At 30.5% G+C, this 23,661-nt stretch overlaps 2 protein-coding genes across 2 annotated transcripts in view; both read left to right on the forward strand.

Annotated features, from left to right (window-relative positions):
- The window catches only part of LOC125067864 (arginine kinase), a 32,944-nt gene extending 17,107 nt beyond the window's left edge, over positions 1–15,837 (forward strand). The window contains exon 6 of the mRNA XM_047676745.1: positions 15,823–15,837. Coding sequence (XP_047532701.1) covers positions 15,823–15,825 — 3 coding nt within the window. The 3' untranslated portion in view covers positions 15,826–15,837. The remainder of the gene's footprint in view (positions 1–15,822) is intronic.
- LOC125067866 lies at positions 1–23,517 on the forward strand. The gene is made up of 6 exons (XM_047676759.1): positions 1–200; positions 17,373–17,540; positions 18,100–18,297; positions 18,515–18,657; positions 22,827–22,940; positions 23,386–23,517. Exons 2-6 carry the CDS (start codon positions 17,379–17,381, stop codon positions 23,441–23,443), a joined length of 675 nt encoding a protein of 224 aa, XP_047532715.1. The 5' UTR covers positions 1–200; positions 17,373–17,378; the 3' UTR covers positions 23,444–23,517.
- The last annotated feature ends 144 nt before the right edge of the window (positions 23,518–23,661 follow it).

A 23,661-nucleotide genomic window follows, 5' to 3' on the forward strand; every position in this document is an offset into this window, starting at 1 on the left:
TTCTGAACGCACCTCGAATCTCGAGACTGTATTGCGACCTGTGAAAATCGCGCGCAAAATTTTGAAATTTTTTTTAAACACTAGGCTAAGGCACGTGTGCTAAAAATGACAATATACAGCAAAATTGTTCAAATAATATTGGTTAGTGTGTGATGAAATTGTAGAATACAAAAGTTATGAAACTTCGTCGTGTATAAAAGGTGAGTTTCAAAAAAAAAAATCATAAAATTAAAATGTATACTTTTTCACTATGGTACTAATTATATATTTTTGTTTTGTAACAATTTTTTAATTTACTATCATTATTAGAAATAACAATTTATTGCGTTCGCACAGTGGTCGAAATTCGACCATAATTATATAACATTTAAAAATTTGCAAATTTTGAAAAAAATATTTTTTTTTTAATTGGTGACACTTAAGTTCGTTAATTGCTACCAACCAAAATAAAATCGGTCGACAAGTTGAAAACACACATTACAAAAATTTAAAGTTAACGACATTGTAATAAAGAATACATTTTTTATAATTAGCTAAACTCAGCCTAGGATCGTCGATTTTTCCGAATGGGAGCAAAAACTTGATTTTTCTCTCCTCCGGAATCTGTTTCCGTGTTAACATGCAAGCCCTTTACCTTCCTTGTGAATTAATTGAATATGATTATTATATGAATCAAATCAATTAACAAATAAAACTATCAATATAATAAATAGTATTAGGAACTTACATTAGAAAGAATTAGGTTCATATCATATCATAAAATAAAATAAATAAATATCATTTGACAACGCGGACCTAACATCATATTCCTATATTCTCACCCGGGTAAGTGTAAAGCTTGTGATATGAGAGGGGATGACAATATGCCGAAGAGTCAGAATCGAACCAACTTTCACATCGGTTGGCGGCCGTTACAAAATACCGTTGAGCTATCGACGCTCTCGATATCAATAGATTTGATATATGTAGTTGATCCGCGTACATAATATTGCAAATAATTACACTAAATCTTAAGTGCAATAGTAATAACATATAAGAAGCTATTAACTAGAGATACTAACGTTGACTCAAAGATAATTATTGAGGGTATTACCCGAGATAATTTTTCGAAACATGAAATAAACAAATTATTATAATACAATCAGTCTGTACGTCAGAGTCAGTTTGCAACTAAACACATTATTTTGTCATTCGCGAGTACAATAATTAAGGTATTATCCATTTAGGTATTACCCATTTATATTCATTTATTCATATCTCTATTTATTGGTTTCAATTTACTTTAACAACAAACACTTTTAATTTATTTTTTCTATTTAAGCGTAGCTCTATTGACTAGCTTATAAAGCTGTTGATGCTGTAGATTTTTTGATGCACGTGTTGTGACTGCAACTGAACTATTGACATACTCAAGACACTCGAGAAATGGTATCAGCGTAGACCTTGCTGAACTATCCTAGCTGTAACTAATCATTTTACAAGAAAAAGCTACTTCATGAATAATATATATTTTTTTTCTAGTGTGATATTTTATTACTATTTTTGTCGTATATTCAACCTGAAAAGAGATATTCTTATAAAAACGTTTTGAGCTCCATTTTTTAATGCAGCGAGGCGATTGGTAGGTATACGTGAATACAATAAGTAAACTCTAAACATCAAGCCGAAATCAATACAATTACATATTAATAACGAGTTTTTGAGCACCTAATAACCTCTAATATACCTAATAATAAAATGTCACATTTTTTTAGACTATTGATATTCTTAAAAAAAAGTAGACAAACCTATATAACACAGATACAGTGACATAAAATTGCTTTTATGGACTAAATCGATTTAAATTAAACTATATATTATATACAAATACAATCAGCATATTTATTATAAACTGCACATCCCAAGGTTTTCCTTCTTTAAATTTGGTTAATTTAAATTACATTATCACTTAAATTACGATTCAACATTGACATTTTTCTGTTACGAAACACTGTCAATAATAGCTAATGAAAAGCTAGACATCCAACAATAAAAGAACACATACATATTGACTATTCGCAGCAGTCAAGACAAACTTAATATTAGGTTTATGTGTCGTCCGTTATCATAATTCGTTAACATCATAAATTAAAATTTAATATTCACCCTTTGTATTGAAAACCACTCATACTACTAACTTCCAAAGGATGCAGAGCCGATAGCGGTACATCGAATAATTATATTGTGTTCCTGTTGTTGTCGTAAACAACAGGAACACTGATGAGAACACAGCCTTATACGTCATTATAGACAACTTATTATAACTCTCAAAATACTAGTTCCACTCGCAATGTATACATATATTATTGAAGTTAGTATTTACGGAGAATACTTAAAATTAATTAATAGTCATTTATATTGATAATAATTGATACTATAAAATGAATCTGCAAAGATACAGTAAGAAATATTATTCCTCGATGCTCGATACGATAGGATAATGTTGTACCTATTGTACATATAGCTACGTATGATAACGTATAACTAGTAGTCGCCCGCGGTTTTGCTTGCATTTTAGTGGTTTGTGGTGCAATGTTAGGTAAAAAATAGTGCTTCATACTAAACTTAATGAAGAACGGTTCAGTGGTTTGGCCGTGACATTCGAATTTATAATGTTTGTAGATTTGATGATATCCTTACTTTTTTTTAACTGTTAACATTTTGTTCTTACAGCTAATAAATAAATATAATTAATTGACCCAATATAAATAATAATTGCTACGTCGGGTCAAGATATTTTGGGTTGCCTATAATATAGTTGGAATAGAATTTTTGAAAGGGCCATCGTTTCTATACTCACTTACCTTGATTTTAAAGGATTTTGTAGCGAGCTTTTATCGAAGTAATTTCGAAGTCTTAATGTGTTTTATAATATAATTTAGATTTAAGTCACTGTGATGATCTTTACCTCTAACCAAATAAAGCCCAAGACGGTACGAAAACCTAATATTTTGCCTTCGCGGAAAATTATATAGGTACAAGTCAAATACTCATACAAATTATTATAAATATATTCACAGTTTTTTACAATGAACGCTCTTAAAAAACTAAAACCATTAAAAAGCGATTAATAGTTTTAGTTTTTTTAAGACTTATTCATAAATAGTTAGTATTTATGAATAAGTAATAAAAAAAAGAAACTGAGACACATACTTAATATTTTTACGAATCAGTGAACATCGTCCTTTGAATACTGTATTAGTATGGCTTATGACGTAAACACTTTGACGAATTTAAGGACGTTGGTAGTACAAACCATAATTAACCTAACGACAACGTGTTTGTATCATGTTTGTAACAGAATATCCAATTTTGAATTTACGGAAAACAAAAAAAAGATACCCATCATTGCTCCACATGGGTAGTATGAGGGTTTTCATAAAACATTTGTCTGTACTTCAATATATATATATATATATATATATATATTGGTTCGCGTCGCACATCAAAACTCCACTCCCGGTTACCATGATTTTTTCTAACATATTCAACAATCATCAGAATAAGAAGCGTCAATAGAGCATTGGTTTACGGGCAGCCAAGTATAAAAAGTCGCAGGATCGATCCTAACCCCTTGGGCTTTTGCCGTCCTACTCCAAATAAGTTATAAGCTTAAAAGGAGGAGTAAATAGGAATATTAGTAATTGTTTAATTAATATAGGGCAATACTATTCTTTAATAAAGAATTATACACCTAAACTTACCAAATGACTCCGTTCATAGGTGAAAACCCAATCTATGAAAAACCATTCGTTAGTTTTTGAGTTTATTGCATTCAAACAGAGAATCTGAGGAGGTAGAGTTCGAGATAAAAGAAATAAAAGATTTTTTATTTTTAATTAAAAGTGGTTTAGATCGCCTTTAAAAATAAAGGCGATGACTTTGATCAATAAATAAATTGATTTAATAACAATATATAGTATTGTTGATCAAAGGATGGTTACAAGCGTAGTACTTATTGTACTGTGCCCTTGTCAGGCAATCTGATAACAAATACCGTCACTGTCGTCGGTGGAGGTTAAGTCCTAAATTAATTAAGTTTCGCAAAAGTACAATTTGTAGTTATAATATATTCAAGTTGACTGCCTATTTCTTCTCTTGTCATTCTTAATAAACAGTAATTCTCAATAAAAACCGAAATCGATACTGCCATAAAGTAGTAAGACACATTAAAAATATTTCAGGAATAGCTTGAAAACTCCAGCTACTTCTATTATGAACTTACTTAAGTTTAAAGGTTTCAAATGTTTTACCACATGAGGCATCCACTTGAATTTAGCCAAATTAGTTTTCGATATTTCAAAAACGGGACGAGTATCATATAACATGAGAAAATTAAACGTGATATTTTAAACAATAGTAGATTTCCAAAATACAAATTTATTAATATAAAGTGGAATTATTGACAAAAATATGAGTTATAGATTGGACACATGGCCGGAAATACTAGCCCAAGAACACCGGACCTTCTAATTCGTTGAGGGCCGACTCTAACCTCCATGTAGGTTTAACGACGTAAGAAATGTATGGATCCGATGTTGATATTTATATTTTATGTAATAATAAAATTGTATAAGTTCTGGGTCAATTAAGAAATTACGAAACTGAGGTCGACAATTACAAGTTAAGCTTTTCTTGATTCATTTGCATTTCTCGACCATTTCTTTCAATATAATGACTGAACTATAATAATTTGTTAATAAGTTATAATACTTTTACCGAAATAGAAAAAGGTTAAATTTTCAAATTATGACCTGACTCTCTTATCTATCGATTTGATATTTGTTTAACTGTCAAACTGACATTCTGCTTACATCTTTGTCTATTGTCATATTTTCTGTCTCTGCGTTTGTAATAGTATTCAATTGAAAACATCTAAATAACAATAACTATTAAAATGCTATATGCTGATATAATATATACCTACTCATAGTACTCATCATATAAGAACTTTTTTCTGTCGATCTACTTCTGCGTAGAGAAATAATAAGTCCATGTATAATGTAAATGAAAGCAAACAAAATCACGACCACTGACTACATTACATCTTAATCGTGATGATACATCAGTATAATGTAATATTCACAATCATAAAAAACAAAATAAAACGCACGTGAAATTTTTAATAGTTAGTTTCAAAATCACGCAAAATTACACTATATGAAGCTGGAGCAAGGTTAACAGAATCGTGAAGCATAAAAGATGTGCTGTTGGGTTGCTTTGTGGGCACTTCATCTTTACCTACAAGGCTCGTTTACACAATAAAACAAAAAAAAAACCAAGTTATGTCCACATTAGGATGTTACTTGAATGAATTCAAAGGCAGTCTAAAATTTAGGTTACACTCGTAGATAGTAGTCTAATAGATTAGTACCAAAGACAGTGAGCGACCCGCCGGCCTTGCAGCGAGCTGCGTGCACCTGTGTCATACGATTCACTCTTCTGTGTGCAGTTTTTTATTTACTTTACGCTTGACCGCAGTTACACTGTTAAATCATCGTTTATTGTTATACAAAGTATATACGTCACATGACAATTAATTTATATAATCTATCGCAGTGAGAGGTTCTGGACGTACTATTGATCGATGAACTAACTTATTTACTCTTTAATTTTTATATGGTAATTAATTTCATAAAGAGCTCTGAGATGAAACGCTGTTACCTAGAAGATGTCAAATCAGTTTTGCGTAAAATTAAATAAAATTTAAAACATTTAATTGATACGACTTACGAGATATATCAATTAATCTATTTAATTATAAATTGTCTAAAATAAACCCATTTCCCAAAAACTACAACACGGGCAGAAAATTTCAAGAACAGCGAGTTTTTTTAAATATTTATTTTGCATTACTTAGTCCGTTTATTGATGGAGATTATTTAACTTTATTCTACCGGGGCGAAGTAGTAACCTTAAATTACTACTAATATATCAAAGTGAAACAGGCTTACGAATAGCAACCAATATGAAACCACGGAATGCCGTTATTCGATATTAATTTAATAATAATAAAAATATGTATATAACAAATGTTAGAGGTATAGATAAAAATTATACATACCATCTATATACCACGGGTATTTTTTTATTTGTTATGGTTCGCAATTTAGTTTTCTATTACCTCTATTTAAATAATAACAGTATAACACCATCGTATTCATGATACATATGTATATCGTGACTGTCAAGAATGAATTATACTTATTTCCAAGTAATGTTTCTGAGCCTCTATTGTAATTTCCGTCGGTTTCCATGCATAAATCCTTAGGCCTTGTAACTGTTTATTTTATATTGATAATAACAACTATCGAAAAACCAAGTATCGACTAAATCTGATATATCGTATATATATGTTCATTTTATATAAAAATATTTATGTATTTTTATATAAAATGAACATATAAAATCTTGAATAATGTCTCATAACAAGAAACAGTTTATCATATTACAGGGCAATATTTTGATTTGTGTTATTATTGGTGTGTGAAAAAAAATTAGTAAAGTATTTATATGGATTTTCATAATTAAATTCGTTTTGGAATATGTTAAATTTTATACAATTAAATTTTATAAAATGGAATAAATATAAAAACATCTTTGTCTATTGTCATATTTTCGGTCTGTGCGTTTGTAATAGTATTCAATTGAAAACATCTAAATAACAATAACTATTCAAATGCATGCAATAATTTATAATGTAATTATACCAGTTACTTTATGACTATGCTCATTTAACTTATTAGATATTTTGTTGTTTAGAAAAATAATGCATGAATTATTTTACAAATAGTTTTGTTAAAGAATTTCGTAGGTATATAAAGTATTTCTATGTCCCTTGAGACTTGGGGTTTGGTTCAGTGGCTTAGCCGTGAAAGCGTTACTTTTGATACTAATATATCTACTGGCTACCCATTCCGGATAGCTTCATACGGATACAATAAGGATCTACATATATATTTTTCATTGAAGAACACCCAAAAAGGATACTTATTTTTCCGGTTAGGAAAATTGAAATTCTCGACTTTTCTCTACTATAATATGCATTAACTCTTGAAGCATTAAAATCAGTTGCGTATAAAGATTTAAGTATACAGATAGCGGGAACTACTTTGTTTTATACTACGTAGATATTATTTACTACGTAGATTAATATAATAAATAAATTACCATCGCGTAAAATGGTGGCAGGCTCCGTTAAATGGTTATTCGATCCTAAGACAAATTATTAATTAGCCCTCACTAGTGAAGACCTTAAGACGTGTTATCCAGTCCTGTCACTATACCCTGTTTAAGTTAGCTTGATCTTTTTGACAGACGGGCTAGTGATGAGAAACAGAAAATATAATATATATAACAGTCAATGGAACGATGGAATGCGTAATTCAAATTAGAACTCAATTTTTTTTTAACTTATTTTTCTAAAAAGTGTTATACCAGCTAAAGAGACCAACCCAACCACTAGCCAAAGAGGCCACAACCAAAAGGGTACGTTCGTAACAATACCTTAACAATGATCTTTAATAAGGATTTTTGTAATCGATATTTGTAGCTGCCTCTTATTCGCGTTCCTACCGTCCGACCGATGTAACATTGTACAAGCGTCTATTATTTTCATTGTTTCTATTTAAATTTTACTTTGAAGCAACAATATACTCGTATAATAGAAAATGTTTTAAAATATTCGGATAACGGATTGAATCTTCAGGAACTATACCAACTTATGTATTATATGTATTTTTTTTAAATATTTTTAAATTTTTTAAAAATCATTAAATTAAGAAAATAATATTTCGTCATTGCAAAGTTATGTTGATCAGATAAATTTACATCTGTCAAAAAGATCAAGCTATCTTGGACAGGGTATAGTGAAGACAATAAGACGAGTTGTTATATATTTTACTACAAGGTACAATTGCTTCAACTGCAAAAAAAATATGTTGTATTAAGATGACATTGAAGTAAGGAAACTCTAAATTATCAAGCGGATGCTTACTTGGAAGATACTTACTTAGAAGTAGGTGTAATTTGAGTCATTGTCAGATCAAAGTCGACATGACAATTTTCATTGTTAACTGGGAACAAAAAAACATTTTGTTTATTTCTGTCAAATAAAACGACAAAACTAAGTACCGGCTAAAAAAATCTACTGTAGGCAACGCAATTTGTGTCCTATTGTGTATGCTAAATATATTTATATTTTTTAAAATGTAACAACGGATTTCGTTTACACTTAGTTATTTATACTTTTAACTATTTTTTATAGTTGGGTGGAGTGCTGTACTTCTCGCTAGGTTATAAAATAATCTGTAATAAGGAGGAACAGTCTCGTTCCCTTCTTTGAGTGATTCTTAATCATTGTGTACAACATGTGAACACGTTATTTAGATTTACAAAAATTATACAATATTATATTCCATAGTTATTTTTCAAATTTTATTTTATATATATATTTATATAAAAGAACTGAAAGTCCCATCAAAATCGGTCCAGCCATTCCAGAGATTAGCTAGAACAAACAGACAAACAGACAGAAAAAAGCGATTATTTTAATGTTACAAACATACACTCCTATTTTTTTTATGTATAGACTAGTTGTCGCCCGCAGCTTCGCTAGCGTTTTAGGGGTTGGTGGTCAGACGCTCGATGTAGAAAAGTATCCTTCTTTGAGGTCCAAGATAACTTCAAAATTCATCAAATTCGAACCGTGAAAACGTAACAGATAGACAGACATAGTTACTTTCGCGTTTATAATATTAGTATAGATTATGATGATTAAAATAAATAATTCATCTTAAACAAAATCAGTCGTACGCATAGACTCAACGAGTTACTGTATTATTAGAATGTAAAATGTATTTGTAAAAATGTTAACATAGAATTAAATAGTTAAAACAAATAAAATTAAAAAGACAAATAGTTTGTACAGCAAGGCTAAAATAATATTAGATTATTTTAACATCCTGTGACACAATGTTAGTAAGAACAGTTTTGACTAAAGTCAATAAGACTAAGTTCGTAATACATTTTCTTATTAATATTATAAAAAATATTCTTACAATATTACAAAAAAAATATATTTACAACCAAAGACAGCAATTTAGATCGCGGGTTTGGATCCGGGTTTCGTCACCTTCTAAGCTTTAATTTTTGAAGTCGCAATTTTGGAAGGTGACGAAACCTATATATTTCGGATAAAAATTCTGTTAGATGTGTATCGACCAGCCCACTTTGAAGCGGCATGATGAAAGAGTCTCTGAGTTTTTGCTCTACTTTATTACTCAATAAGTATACATACTCGCATATATTTAGATACTCGGTTGTAAAAAAGCTAATGTTTGTATACCATAAGTGTAACTTTTCCCTGTACTGTTTTCAGATAGATAAAAAAATAACTCATTGAGATGCGAATAATAGAGGAAAACGTTTCTGTGTAAATCGTGGTGTGTTATTTTTTGTACCGTTGAGATAACAATTGTTATAAACTACATACAAGCTATTTAATATAACCTCTCCGTGACCCCTGTCTTATTAAAATTCATAAACGTTTACTTATTTGAATACATACAATACTTTTATTTTTTTTCTTTATGATAAAGTCATCGAAGGCTTCTCTCGGTTTATATATGGCGAAGTCGCGCAGACTTAACACTGTATACGAGTATATTCTCGTGTACATCATAAGAATCTCGCTATATAATACATATATAGACTTTTGACAGACTCCTTGTTCTAATGTCTAGTTATAAGGTTGCAGGTCAAAAGGTCCATCAAAGTTATAGGGTTTTTTGTCAAGAGATTCTCAGTAAGAACCCTGAGTCTAGTAAATTTAGTAGAGATTACACGCCCGGGCCTCGGAAAGCACATAAAACCGTTGCTTTCCGGTCGTATCAGATTATGAGAGTTAGAGAGTGCACCTGTGTTTGCGCTACACGCTAGTAAGTGTACTATATATTTCCTGAGCAGTTGGCTATTCTCCATTGGTGCTCATTGCCGCAAACTGAGAATTTCACCAACATATATATATAAGGAAATTAACTAAATTTAGAATTAATACGATTTTTTAATAATACTTTTATGCATCCATTCCTGTGTTTCCTCTAAAGGTAAAGTCGGTCAATGCTCTTATATCTTAAAGATGCCGATGTATTTGCGGTTTTAAAAGTTGTATAAAATAAATACAATAGGTATATTTATTACAAGCAATACAAAGCATAAAAGATACACAAACCAAATAATATAACAAAAAAACACAATGAGTCGTAAGAATAAAATTTAAAAAAGAACAACAATGACTTCGTAAGAAGCTATGCCGAAATGTTTGTATAAAATCGAGAAAATAGTGTCTGCACCACAATTTCATGTTGTAAAGGGTCACTTAGGTAATTTTAGTGTCTAGAAACTAGAATTTAATTTATTATGATCAATAATAATATTTTATATTTATATAAAATATACTAAACATAAACAACTCCCAACGAATAATTAAAAAAATATCTCCATATACAATTCATAACAAAAGTGATGTGTTCACTTACTATCACGTAATGTGTAAGATGATGTATCTTCATAATTGCGCGATTTTATCAAAAGAGGTTTATACTCTGAATGAAACAAAACGCGACGAACCATGAAGGTCTTCAATAACCTTCTTACTTAACTATTACCTCCCGCTCAAATTCTTATACGAAAACATCTATGTACTTTTTTTCGCAACCAATACATCATTATACTCTTATAATTTCATTGTGACTTTCCGTCTACATGTTTGCTTAATATTCTGTTTTTTTTATTCTTCTGTCATGTTTTTTTTTATATATTTTTAATAATGTTTAAAGATTATTTAATATTTTTTGAAGAAGAATTTGAAGTTATTATTCAGACATATAATATATTGTTCTATTTGATTTTTAGGGGTATATGATATCAAAAGAAAATTTTAAAAGATTTTAAATAGATTTTTAGATTTTTTTATTTCAGTCTCATGAACAAGACATTCCAAGATAATATCGAAATATCGAGCTCCACCAAATAAAAATAAAAAAATATGGTAAATATCCCGTAGTAAATACTTGTAACAAACGAAAATTATACAATATTTCTTATTTGTAAAAACCTGACCTAGTAATTTAACTATCTGACTATATTTTCATAAATTAATATTTAAAAAATTTCATTCCATGTGTATTCCAAAAGGATATGGACTTAGAAACAATTAATACACTTCTTTCAGTATATATTCAAGTTATTTCGTTTATATAAACGTTTTGGAAGTATTAAAATATAAAAGTACGTAGCAATTATTCGTTGAGATTAAACTAAAGAAAAATTTAAGTTACTACAAATCAATGTTGTATATTAATCTAGCAACTAGTTATTTATTTTATTTATTTATATTTTGGAAACAAACAGTGCTATTAATAATAATAAATGTTAAAAATTATATTTTACACTTTTCTTATAAGTCAGGTCGTATGTATGTAGTTAAACAATAACCATTATCAGATTTTAAAATCAGTTTTCTTATTATTATATTATGCTAGCAAACATCTGTACCAGCATAGAATACATTTATTTATAAAAAAAATTAGCAATGATTTCAACATTATAATTTAATAAGTCTCTATCTAAATTGATTGATTGATTGTAATCAAAGCGTATAAATGCGATCGTTTCTCCTGTCGCGCATTTTACTTGAGACCATAATTCTTCTTTTTTACAGACCTGGGTTCTGAATTGGATACCAAAACTTTTTAACTTCTTTCTACTCCTTGCCTTTTATTACTCTTAGTACTTTTTTACTTACTATCTAGTTTTGCCTTGCTTAATTTCTGTTCATGTTCCTTTTTGTAAGCTTTATTATCCAGTGTATCAGTTAAAACGGAACGCTTTCACTCACTGAACCCTTTTAAAAAAAAAAAGGTACCGAAACGAAAAAAATATATAATTGGAACGAAATTTTTTTACGCGGCTTACAGTACAATGAATCGTCATGTAAGACAAAAGCATTTTGCCCCATCTAGGCGACCTTTCCCCCTTTCATCTCTCTCTCTCTCTCTCTCTCTCTCTCTCTCTCTCTATTGTAAACGGTTTAACTTAAAATACTTATCATTTTAATTTACACGGGATTTTTAATAACAACTTTGTCATTGTCATGTAAATATTTTAAACGTTCTTAATTTATTTTATTGTGTATGTTATTATATAGTATATCCATATATAAAATAAAGCGAAAGTATCTTCGTTCCACAACAACTCTCGATATTTTATAAATGACATTGAATGATCTACAAAATAAATGATAAAATACTACGTGCTCGGTCAAGCTAATTTTAGTCGCTTAATTTAATTTTCTTATGCGCAGAGCATTAAATTCAATGAAACAAAGAATATTACGTTGTAAGCTTGCCTTTACTGTAATAAAATTGACTACAGCTGCGTTTAACTCATTTAGTCACTAAATGAGTAAAACGCCTGCGTTGCAGGCAAAACCGCGTACCTATTCAGCGGCTATTGATATAAAAACGTTTACAAATAGGTACATTTTCAAGGTATGTTATTTTTTAATTTTAGTGTGAATAGCGAATGTGTAAGAAACTTGACTTACCCGTCATATTATCACACCTATTTGTAATTTACAATTGTAAATTACCTTTCATATTTTGTAATTTCGACCAGTACTGGCGTGATATTAAGTATTTGAACGGAATCATGAAAAAAGACCTCAGGCATTTGGTAAGATGTATAACAGCATTTGCGGTTAGATCGCTTGGCTCGATCATTATCGCTACTTAGACTGATATAGATATTAGATTATTACGTAATATTTTATTTAGTTCTCATTAGTTCAAAGAATATCACAGGATGAACGTCTATTTTATCCGTGTGAACGAAATAGCGATACCTAATGAGGTATTATTAATATTAATAAATTTGCCAGATTGTTTGACGTTTGTGATCATAACTCATATCCTAAAGGTCGTAACTTTAAGTTACATAGCATAGAGTTTAGTGCCTTCAAAACTACGAGCTAGCTAGTTTTAGAATACAAAATTTATAAATATAGATGACTCGTCCAAAACAAGACTAAAATAAAAACGAATTCTCAACTAAATTAAGCGGTCGCTTACGACACCCAGCACTTACTTGTTTCACCACACTAAATATTCCTAGACATCAAATTATAGTAATTTTGTCGCACTTGTCTCAAAAAATATTTTTATTACAAAACATTTTAAAAACCCGTTTCTTTATATTTGTGCTCGTTTCTTGTGTCATATAGTTTATTATTGGCCCGACTTGGGGTTTGAACCCAGAACCTCAAAATCTCAAAATCTCATATCAAGCTACTAAGACCAACGAGGCAGGCATGTTTTACGTATGCCTACAATAAACAAAATTAACAAGTAATGAAAAATTATGAAATTATACAAAATTAGTATTTTAAATATTATTTGAAGAGACTGAATCTTTAAACAGTCAAATAAACAGCAATTAATTATTTTTACGAATTCAATTTATAATTACATATTAATTTATGTATTTAGTTTTCTTCTTAATTATTCTTCGAATCTGGCAGAGCGTATACTTATGGTCAATCTATTCAGGTGTACAAGATAAGGGCCATTAATATAATATTAAGTGTACTTTAGCATTTTGTTTGCTTACCCTAAGTCACGACATTCAATAATTGCTAAGGTTTTAAAGGGCGACATAGATTTAGATCTGAAAGCAAAACAGTTTCCTAGTTTCTTAGTAATAAATTATTTCAACTAACAATTCTTTAGTGAGAAACATAAATAATGATCGATAAACTTGAACATTGTTGTAATATACGAATAAGACAATAGTTATTAAAATAAAACCAGTGAATAGTAAATCTAATGATAACATCGTCAATAGACTGTCAATAAATAAAAATAACACGAATATTATTTAAGATATAAATACAAATATATTTATATCTTAACTTTATATCTAAAATAACTTTTTTTCGCGCAATTCTTATATTTAAAAATATTACACCTGAATTATTAAGCAATTTATTGTCAAAAATATGGATTGAAATTAATTTTCCTATTTATCACCAAACAGTTTTCAATCAATCACACAAACACATAATAAATGTATCCCTGATCTAATTTCACCCATTGAAATAATTTTCATGGACTACTTAACTACTAAGGAAAAATAATGAGGTATAATATGTAACATTGACTTAACAATGAAATAAAAAGTGGCTAAGTGCGAGTCGGACTCGCCCAGGAGGGGTTCTGCAGCAGCAAGTAATATAATATAAAAGTTCTTATAGTTCGTTGTAACTTTGATCGATGTTTTAATAATAGTGTATTTGTTTTTTCATTTGAGTTGATTGAATGAAAATAAAAATGCAGTGTACGATTTATGACGTTTTTCGGTGAAAGTTTTAATGGTACATCATATATTTTACCACTTTAAAAGTATCTCTAGCGTTATTAAACTATTCCGTTTAGAAAAAAATGACATTAGAAACCTCAATATCATTTTATAGACTAAACCATACCCCACACGTATGGTTGTGATGAAAAAAAAATTTTTGAGTTTCAGTTTTAAGTATGGGGAACGCCCAAAATTTATTGTTTTTTTTTCTATTTTTATATGAGAAACTTAATGCGATTCACAAAATACATCTACTTCCAAAATACATTCACTACCAAGTTTCAACAGTGTAGTTGTTATAATTTCGGATAAAAAGTGGCTGTGACATATGGACGGGCAGACAGACAGACAGACATGAGGAATTTATAAGGTTTTCGTTTTTTTGCCATTTTACTACGAAACCCTAAAAATGAGATACGAAACTTCAAACAATGTCCAATAGCTAGTTTTTATTATACGACTACCATTGTGCCTTATAATTCTGTGGGTTAATGACTTGGCTTAAAATCTACGAAAAAATATCTCAATAAATTTCACAAACTATAAGAATATTCTGTTCAGATACTCCGTAGATTTTAATAAGCCGCATCAGTTGCAGAGTACTAAATCAGCGTACAGAATACTGTGTAATCATTGTATTTTAGTATCATTTTAATCATGGCTACTGAATTCTTTCTAATAACGGTTGATATGTTACTAGAAGGAATTCAGATATCAATCTACATATTCAATCAATGTGATCATCAAGAATAAATTAGATAGTTTATTTAAAATTACAAATGGTATCTCATCTTTAACATCTATCTTAGGTCCATTGCTGACACCGATTTAACGGTGTATTAAGTAAAATCTGAGTTACAATATCTGCTGGTGATGAAAAAACTTTTGAAACCAGCTGATGATTATTGCAGAAATAATAAAATTGGCTAATTTTAACAATTTACGTGTTCATAAAAAACGGGTGTCCATTTCTTCTGAGTAATACCTCTTTGCATTGACGTTTCAAGTAAAAAAAAAGGTAATTCGCGTTCGGCGTTACGCTATTAGTAAAGTCTATCGCAATTGCTCGGTATGCATTCTTTATTTCAAGCACATAAATACAGTACTCTAGTTTTAGATATTAGCCTTGATTTTATTAATATTATAAATGTGAAAGTTTGGATGGATGAGTGTTTGTTACTCAATCACGCCAGACGGCTGAACGGATCTGAATGAATTTTGGTACAGAGATGAAAGCACACCAAACATTCCCTTTCCCCCCTCACATGGGAGCAAAGCCACGGACGATAACTCATGTAATATTATAGTAAAGCTTTACATTGCTGGTTATTGAAATATAGTTTTACATTACATAGTAATAAGAAGTAGACTCTCGGTGGTATGTAGTAGCTAATAATTTCAACTCATGTGTACAAACACCAGGAGACAAACCGTTATTGTGTTTTCGGTCGAAATATTCGCTGAACAGCACAGGATATCGAAGCTGGTAGTGTCTGAAGACAATCGCTATCGGAAAGCACGTCCATAAAATCCATTGGTTCTGCATCTAAACTAATTCCCGTCGTGTCGGATCTGCCGTCGGAGAGTTGTTCTAAAGTAAATCTGTTAAACTACAATAACTAACTAAAATAATGAGTTATAATGTATCCATTCAATTCTTAGCTACTATAGTATACTTAATTAAAATTACAAAATATAAATAGATAAGACTTGTAACAAAAGCAAGACAAGCAATTTCGTAACAATTGTTCAGTCATAATAAAGATATCAACGCGTTACACAAACCAACCGCAAACACTATCGCCATTATAAACGTTTACAAAGTAACCGACAGGTACATAGCTGCATATTAAACAAGTTATGCCTCTTACTTCGTTCGTGTATAATTTAAGTGAAAACTATAAATTACATCCTTATATAATAAACACTGAACTAAACTACTGAAGAGGTTTCTCCCGCAGTTCCAATGTTTTTTGTGAATACCTAGATCAATATACATAATATTACATTGTATATGTTTTATCCTCATTATATCTCCAAATGCCTCACCCGGGATGGAGATAAAATAAATAACTTTTATTTTTTATTCGAGTAAATCATTACAACATTAACATCGCATCCACAGAAAAAGACAAGAATTGAAAAGCAAAAAGTATCAATTTTTTCAAATTAAATTATGATACAAAAATCCAGAATTGTTTTTAACAGTAGAGAACTAACAGTAGATACTTAAAAAAATATTTATAATATATTGAAACAACATTGGATTGCCAAATATACTGTATTTAAATTATATTTGTGTATTTTCTGTTGGGATGTTTTAGTTTCGTCTTTATCCCACTGTACTAGGATACATTTTATGTTATCTAATAACTGATTGTTAACTCTAAGATCCGATCATATTTTAGGTCATTATTAATTCGCCCATACAGATTGCATAACACTTTTGCAGAACCAGCAACTTCACATTGGGATAAGATCTGACAATAATATAATTTTAGGTGCAATTATATACGATCCGTATAAAATTTTTATCACCTTTCGCTATACGAACAAATTTTATAAATATTGGAAAACATCACATACATTACTCTGATCCCAATGTAAGTAGCAAAAGCACTTGTTTTATGGAAAATCAGAAGTAACGACGGTACCACAAACATCCAAACCAAAGACAACATAGAAAACTAATTAACTTTTTCTCGATCGTCATCTCACATCGACTCGGCCGGGAATCGAACCCCGGACTTCGGAGTGGCGCATCCATGATAACCACACACGCACTACTCGACCACGGAGGTTGTTGTTATGCAGATATATAATTATTATGCAGACAAACTTTAGCAACTTTTCATAACATACATATAACTGTTGGTTTATGCGGTGCACGCCAGTAAATATATTTTTTGTTTTAGGTCACAATGGCAGAAACTGTAGAAGCGGGTGCTGGTCTCGCTTGGCGATTACTGGCCACGCTTGAGGGCGGATCGCTTTTAGCTGTAGCCACATCTGCGCTAATTGCTTACACGGCAAGACTGAAACTCACCCAACAGAAGCAACACAAGACTGTTAACAGTGTTCTAGTAAGAGGAATAAATGAATTAACTAAGTTCCATTTAAATTGTCGTAAGCCTTTCGGAAGGAGCATATCTTTCCCCAAAATTTATTCAAAGCTAGAACTCTAGACAATTTTTTCTTGGCCTCTAATATATTAAAAAATATTTTTATAATATGAGTGTCATAGGGTTGCCTTTATGGAGCGTACTTGCAGTTTTTTTGATCGCAGTATTTAAAATACTTTTTAGGCTACAAATACCTACCTACCTACAGTATACCTACAGTTTACGTTATTAACTACGATAATTTAAGAACTAGTATTTGCATTTTATGTAGACTGAGAAAATAAAAAAGGATTTAGTAGTAATCCTCATATAATAATTATAGCAATACAATAGCATATGACCTTACTGGAAAAATACGAGGAAAATGTAACGTTACAATGTTATTCTAATGTTTTTTTTTTTAAATAATTATTTTTGAGACATTAAAAAAAAGCATTAAAAAAAAATATTGTATGCTTAAAAAGTAATTAAAAAGTAATTACCGTACCTTAAAAAGTAATTACCGTCTTTCTAATTACAGATATCGAATACTACAACAATTTTAGGACGTGAATTAAAATGTAGACTAGAAAGTCACGGCTGCATCGTTTCCACGGGCACAAGTGCCACGCCAGGAACAGATAAATATGATTCGTTGGTAGTTATCGGTACAGAATCTCAAGCAGGACTAGACGGTCTTCTAAATTTGGTCTCTCAGGACGTTAACGAAAATTTAAATGTGAGTATTTAATATATAAATATAAATCATTAGAAAAAACTTATTTAAAACTACTCAATACACATGCAAAACCAATCAGACAGTTATACGATCAATATTAATCATACACATCTATATAAATACATCCGCACAGTCAGTCATTATTAATATTTCTTTAATTAGTATTGTTAATAGGTGAAAGTATGTTACTTATAAATAATATTTATATCTTGACAAGTTACTAGAGACGCTGTCCGTTGCTGTGAGAAGAGGGGGTTGCATCGCATGGGTGTGTACTGGTGAAGTCTCCGGCTCGTATGGCGGCGCGACCAGCGCCTTTGACACAGTAGTGCGTGCCAGCCTCCAGCATGTCGCTAAAATGTTAGTCCATACACCAAGACATATGATGAAAATATCGCACTGGGCTAGAAACAAGTAACATTGACTACAAACGAGAATGACTGGAGAAATTATATTTTGACCCTGGTTTATAATGTTTTTTTTTACTTTAAAAAGAACATCCTTCATTGTTTATCATATTCTCCGGGTCGTAAGGCTTTCTGCGTGTCCTACCAGTAATATCTTTATCCCATCAAAAACATAAATGTAAAAATGAGAGCCAAGTTAAATATTATGATATATACCTTGGTTGTTGACTTCAACGACAAAAGAAGTGAGATCTAAATTTGTGCCAAGTTAAATAGTCCTTTCTGAAATTTATTTATAACTACATAAATATCATTTCTTCTTATAACTTGGGATAATATATTGTTGCCTAAGGTCTGACTTGGCTAGTTCCCATATACGAATTATATTATAGCCTTCGTAAGTTCTAAGCCTTTACAAATGAATTATAAACACAAATTAAGCATGCAAATATTCAATGGTACTTGTCTAGATATGAACTCGCAATATCTGGTTAAGATTCATGTTTTCTAGTGACTGGACCATCGCAGCTCTTAATGTACGTTAATACTAACTAAGCAATACTGAGCTGTCCTCCATTCTATTAGATGTTCTGAATTATAATTTGTTATTCTAAACACAAACTACAAGTTGTGTTTATAAGCATATAAGAACTAGCCAAGTCAGACCTTAGGCAACAATATATTATCCCAAGTTATAAGAAGAAATGATATTTATGTAGTTATAAATAAATTTCAGAAAGGACTATTTAACTTGGCACAAATTTAGATCTCACTTCTTTTGTCGTTGAAGTCAACAACCAAGGTATATATCATAATATTTAACTTGGCTCTCATTTTTACATTTATGTTTTTGATGGGATATCACTACTTTTTGTATATAAATTATTAGTAGGTACTTATTAATAACAAAATTAATACCAAATGGTTTTTGTTAAGCTATTCTATTTTCCTACGTTTACGGGGTAAAATTGTCTTTTTTTTTATACGTTCTTATTTTTCTTGTAGGTACCTCTGAAATGTTCGAGTGAATTGCCCATTCAGTGTCCGGATTTTTTTTACGCGTTTTCTGTTTATACTTAATTTGGCCAAGTAGGGGTGGTAATACGTGCGCAGACGGTTGTACTCTACAATAGAGTTCTCTTGTGTTTTAATTTGACTTGGACCTAAATTGATAAGATGTACTCCATCTAAGGTTTTAACTCTGGAGAGGCCAACGTAAGCCTGCTCTTTACTTAATATAGAGGAGCCTATGTCGAAAAGAGCACCGTCAATGCGAAGGCCTTGTAATTTGTGTATAGTAGTAGAATATGCTAAGCAAATAGATAATTGTTTCCTTTGAACATATATGTACATTACTTAATATCTGTAACATGGTTTTGACTTCTAGTTTGCAAATTAAATTATGTTTAAATTGAATCGTTATTTTACCGACGCTATTGCTGTTGTCGACGTCCCCAATGTACCTTCTCTATTTTTCCATTGGACCCATACACCAGTCCTTTGCTGACATCAGCATGCTTGCTCGATACTGTTCTTCCAAGCAATAAGGATCCCCGTTTGTAGCGCTAGAGTACAAACTTAAATCATTCCAGTTACGATATACATAGTCTACTACAGTCACACGAAACCTATTTTATTGTTGTATACTAGTATACTCAAACAAAAAATATGCAGTCGAATAGACTAGGCAGCTTCCATCGGAAGGCATTGAAATAATTCTTATGAGCGCGGTTGCCACTCGCTCAGACACGTCCGCGTTAAGGTTTAATCGCAACGCTCCTTTCCCGCTGCTCTGGCGTCGCATCGCGCGCCGTGTACCGAAATGCCTATTATTATTATTTTTTTAAGTATAATGATTTTGCACCATTGATGTGCGCTAAATGCCAGTTAATAACGTAATAAATACGAAAGTCGGCTATACTCATAAGTACTAAAACGGAAATATTTGGATTTAAAAAACTTAAGGGTGGTATTCAACTTGTTATATATTCACGTGAAGACCTTAAAATCCACATTAAGACGGGCTGTCATAAGTTTTGATTGCTGGTTCTTACATCATTTTTTTTATTACAGTTATTATAGGATTATAGGAACTAAGTATATATTAAGTGTTCCTAAGAGACCCAATAAATGAAAAATTATAATAAAATGATAAAAAATTACCAGTTTCAGATTTTTTCCTTTATATTGGCCTAATTATCTACCTGCATGCCAAATTTGAACTTTCTAGGTCACCTGGAAGTAGGATATAGTTTTGATCTATAGGTCAGTCAGTGATAAAAATGACGATTTTTAGACGTTAATATCTAAATAACCATTTGAGATGCGTTTATGAAATTTGGAACACATATGTATCTCGCGAGTCTCAATATATGAGCCAAATTTGACACATTTATGTCAAATAGTTTTTGAGTTATGAGGAGGTCAAAAGTGGCTCCAAATGGTTCGTGTAATATTACACACGGTGCTGCACGCCAGTTCTGCTATAATAGAACTCGGCTGACACGCTACCGCGTGTCTAGATGTGACCTCCAATCCGTTATTCAAACACACATACATCTTTTATTGGTTTCTTCTGTCGCAAAGGTTTAGGTACTGAGTAAATATTAACAGTCAAATCAATTGCGTCTTATAAATAAAAACGAGGTTTATTTAAATATAGACAAATTTCATGGATCACAATTATTCATTAGTTTTATATTTCCTCAAATAATCTATGTATTTCATTTGGTCATTTATTTGTATTTTTATTCCTAGTCATTTATTTGTGTATTGTACAATACACAAATAAATGACTAGGAATAAAAATAAAATAATCATTCCAATCTTCAATCTCAATTAAATTAATTAATCGTTTTTATGGCACGGTAACGCATCTACACTTCTATACTTACTAATATTATGAATAGAATAAATTTGTTTGTCTAAGAGGTAACACCCACTTATCAGATATTCTACCGCTAAACAGTAGTACTCAGTATCGTTATGTTCCGGTTTGAATAGCGAGTGAACCAGAGTAACTTCAGGCACAAGGGACATAACATCGTAGTTCCCAAGAATGGTAGCGCATTGGCGATGTAAGGAATGGTTAATATTATTTAAAGCGCCATTGTCTCTGGGCGTTGGTGACTACTTATCAGCAGATGGCCCATATTCTCGTCCGGCAACCTATACTATAAAAAAAAAAACAATTATAGCAATCCAAATATTTACATCAGATATTTTTTCTGTGTCAAAGTAATTGTATGTAGTTTATAAAAAAAATACTAAAAAAAAAAACAAACAAAGACTAACTACTTTCTTCTTTCTTCTAGTTTCTTCGATTTTTTTCATTCCACATCCCGAACCGGTGGTAGTGCTTGACATTTCAAAGAGAGAAAGAAAGAGCTTTTATTTTATTTGATTATATTTGATACATTTTTGATTTTGATGAGTAATTGCTCCCAAAGTGCCCTCGTGTCTACTGTTCGTTTACTGCTGCATACGTGCAAACAGCACTTATGTAGATTTTATGCCATAATATCAATTTTCAACGTCAATTGAATTTCATCCTTAAATAATATTACCTTAAATTGATTAATTAGTAAAAAATCCTTTTAAATATCAAATACACATTTTTATTTTTGTATCATATTAATAATAATAATTAATTCGAAAAAACTCGAGATGGTATACCTACTGAGTCCTTATGATATAGAGTTCAAGCTACCACCACCACTACCACAATAGACCACGGACATATAAAAGGCGATTTTACATTAAATAACTTGTAGACTATTATAGAGCTATAAAATACAATAATAAAAGTTACCAAAATAATTAAAAAAAATGTAATAACATTTACAGTAAATGCTATTGAACACCACAACGTTAAATGACTTTTGTTAGAATCTTACGTTTATTAGGTTATGCTAGTGAAGCCTTACTGAACAACGCAAATATTTATAGCATTTTTTTTTTCTTATTTTGAATTTATAATCTGTTAATCGAGGGCAGTGTCTCAGTGTTTAAGATAATTATTTAATAAAATCCAATATCTATGTATATGACTGGATCATAAGCGATTACATTTTTGCCCTTAATTAATAGTATAGTCAGCTAATACTTACAACATTTTTATAGTTCGCATTGCGAGCCCCTATGGATAGGTCGATGTTCTACCACAAAGATGGCAGTGGACAAGATCCTCGCTGAACTCCTACCATCCACTCAGCATAGTCCTAGCTTCTCGATCAGGTAACTAGGAATTTGTTATGTAGATTATACCAAACAAAAATATGTATATAAAATAGTTTTTTAATAAAATTACATAAAATGAAAAGAAAACTTTTGTACGATTACGGAAAAAAATATTCCGAAGTCCGAACCATAATAATGCTACAATATTCCGCTTGAATCGCAAATTTTGTAAAATGGTCTTGTAAGATTGCGCGACATTTTTAACAATAATTTAAAACTGGATTATTCTGGCTTAGACGAGTATTCATTATAAAGGATCGATTACTTGTACATATTTAATAAACTATATAAAAATATTTTACAACAAATACGTCTCTTGGTCTACATTCAAAATTCCAAATTCTAATCATTCTAGGATCTGAATTGATCACTATTATTCACTCGTCTGAGATACAATAATTATATGAACCTATTATACCTATTATATATATTTTCTTTCCAGAAATGCCGCAAACAAAGTGAGCGTATTCCTCGGCAGATGGCTGAAAATGGTCACATGAATTACTATAGTTATATCTATATTAAATTAGCTTAAGTATAAATGTTTTGTAAATATTTTATTAAAAAGATGACATATAATTCTGCATTTGTTATAATTTTTTTATGTATCGCAATCCCCTCCCAAGTCTATAAAATATATTAAACAACGTACCTAATTCAGGACACTTGAGCCTACCAGCAATAATAATTGAGTTCTGATAAATCTTCGAAATTACCC

The sequence above is a fragment of the Vanessa atalanta genome, chromosome 1 (assembly GCF_905147765.1).
Source record: "Vanessa atalanta chromosome 1, ilVanAtal1.2, whole genome shotgun sequence".
Classification (NCBI taxonomy): domain Eukaryota; kingdom Metazoa; phylum Arthropoda; class Insecta; order Lepidoptera; family Nymphalidae; genus Vanessa; species Vanessa atalanta.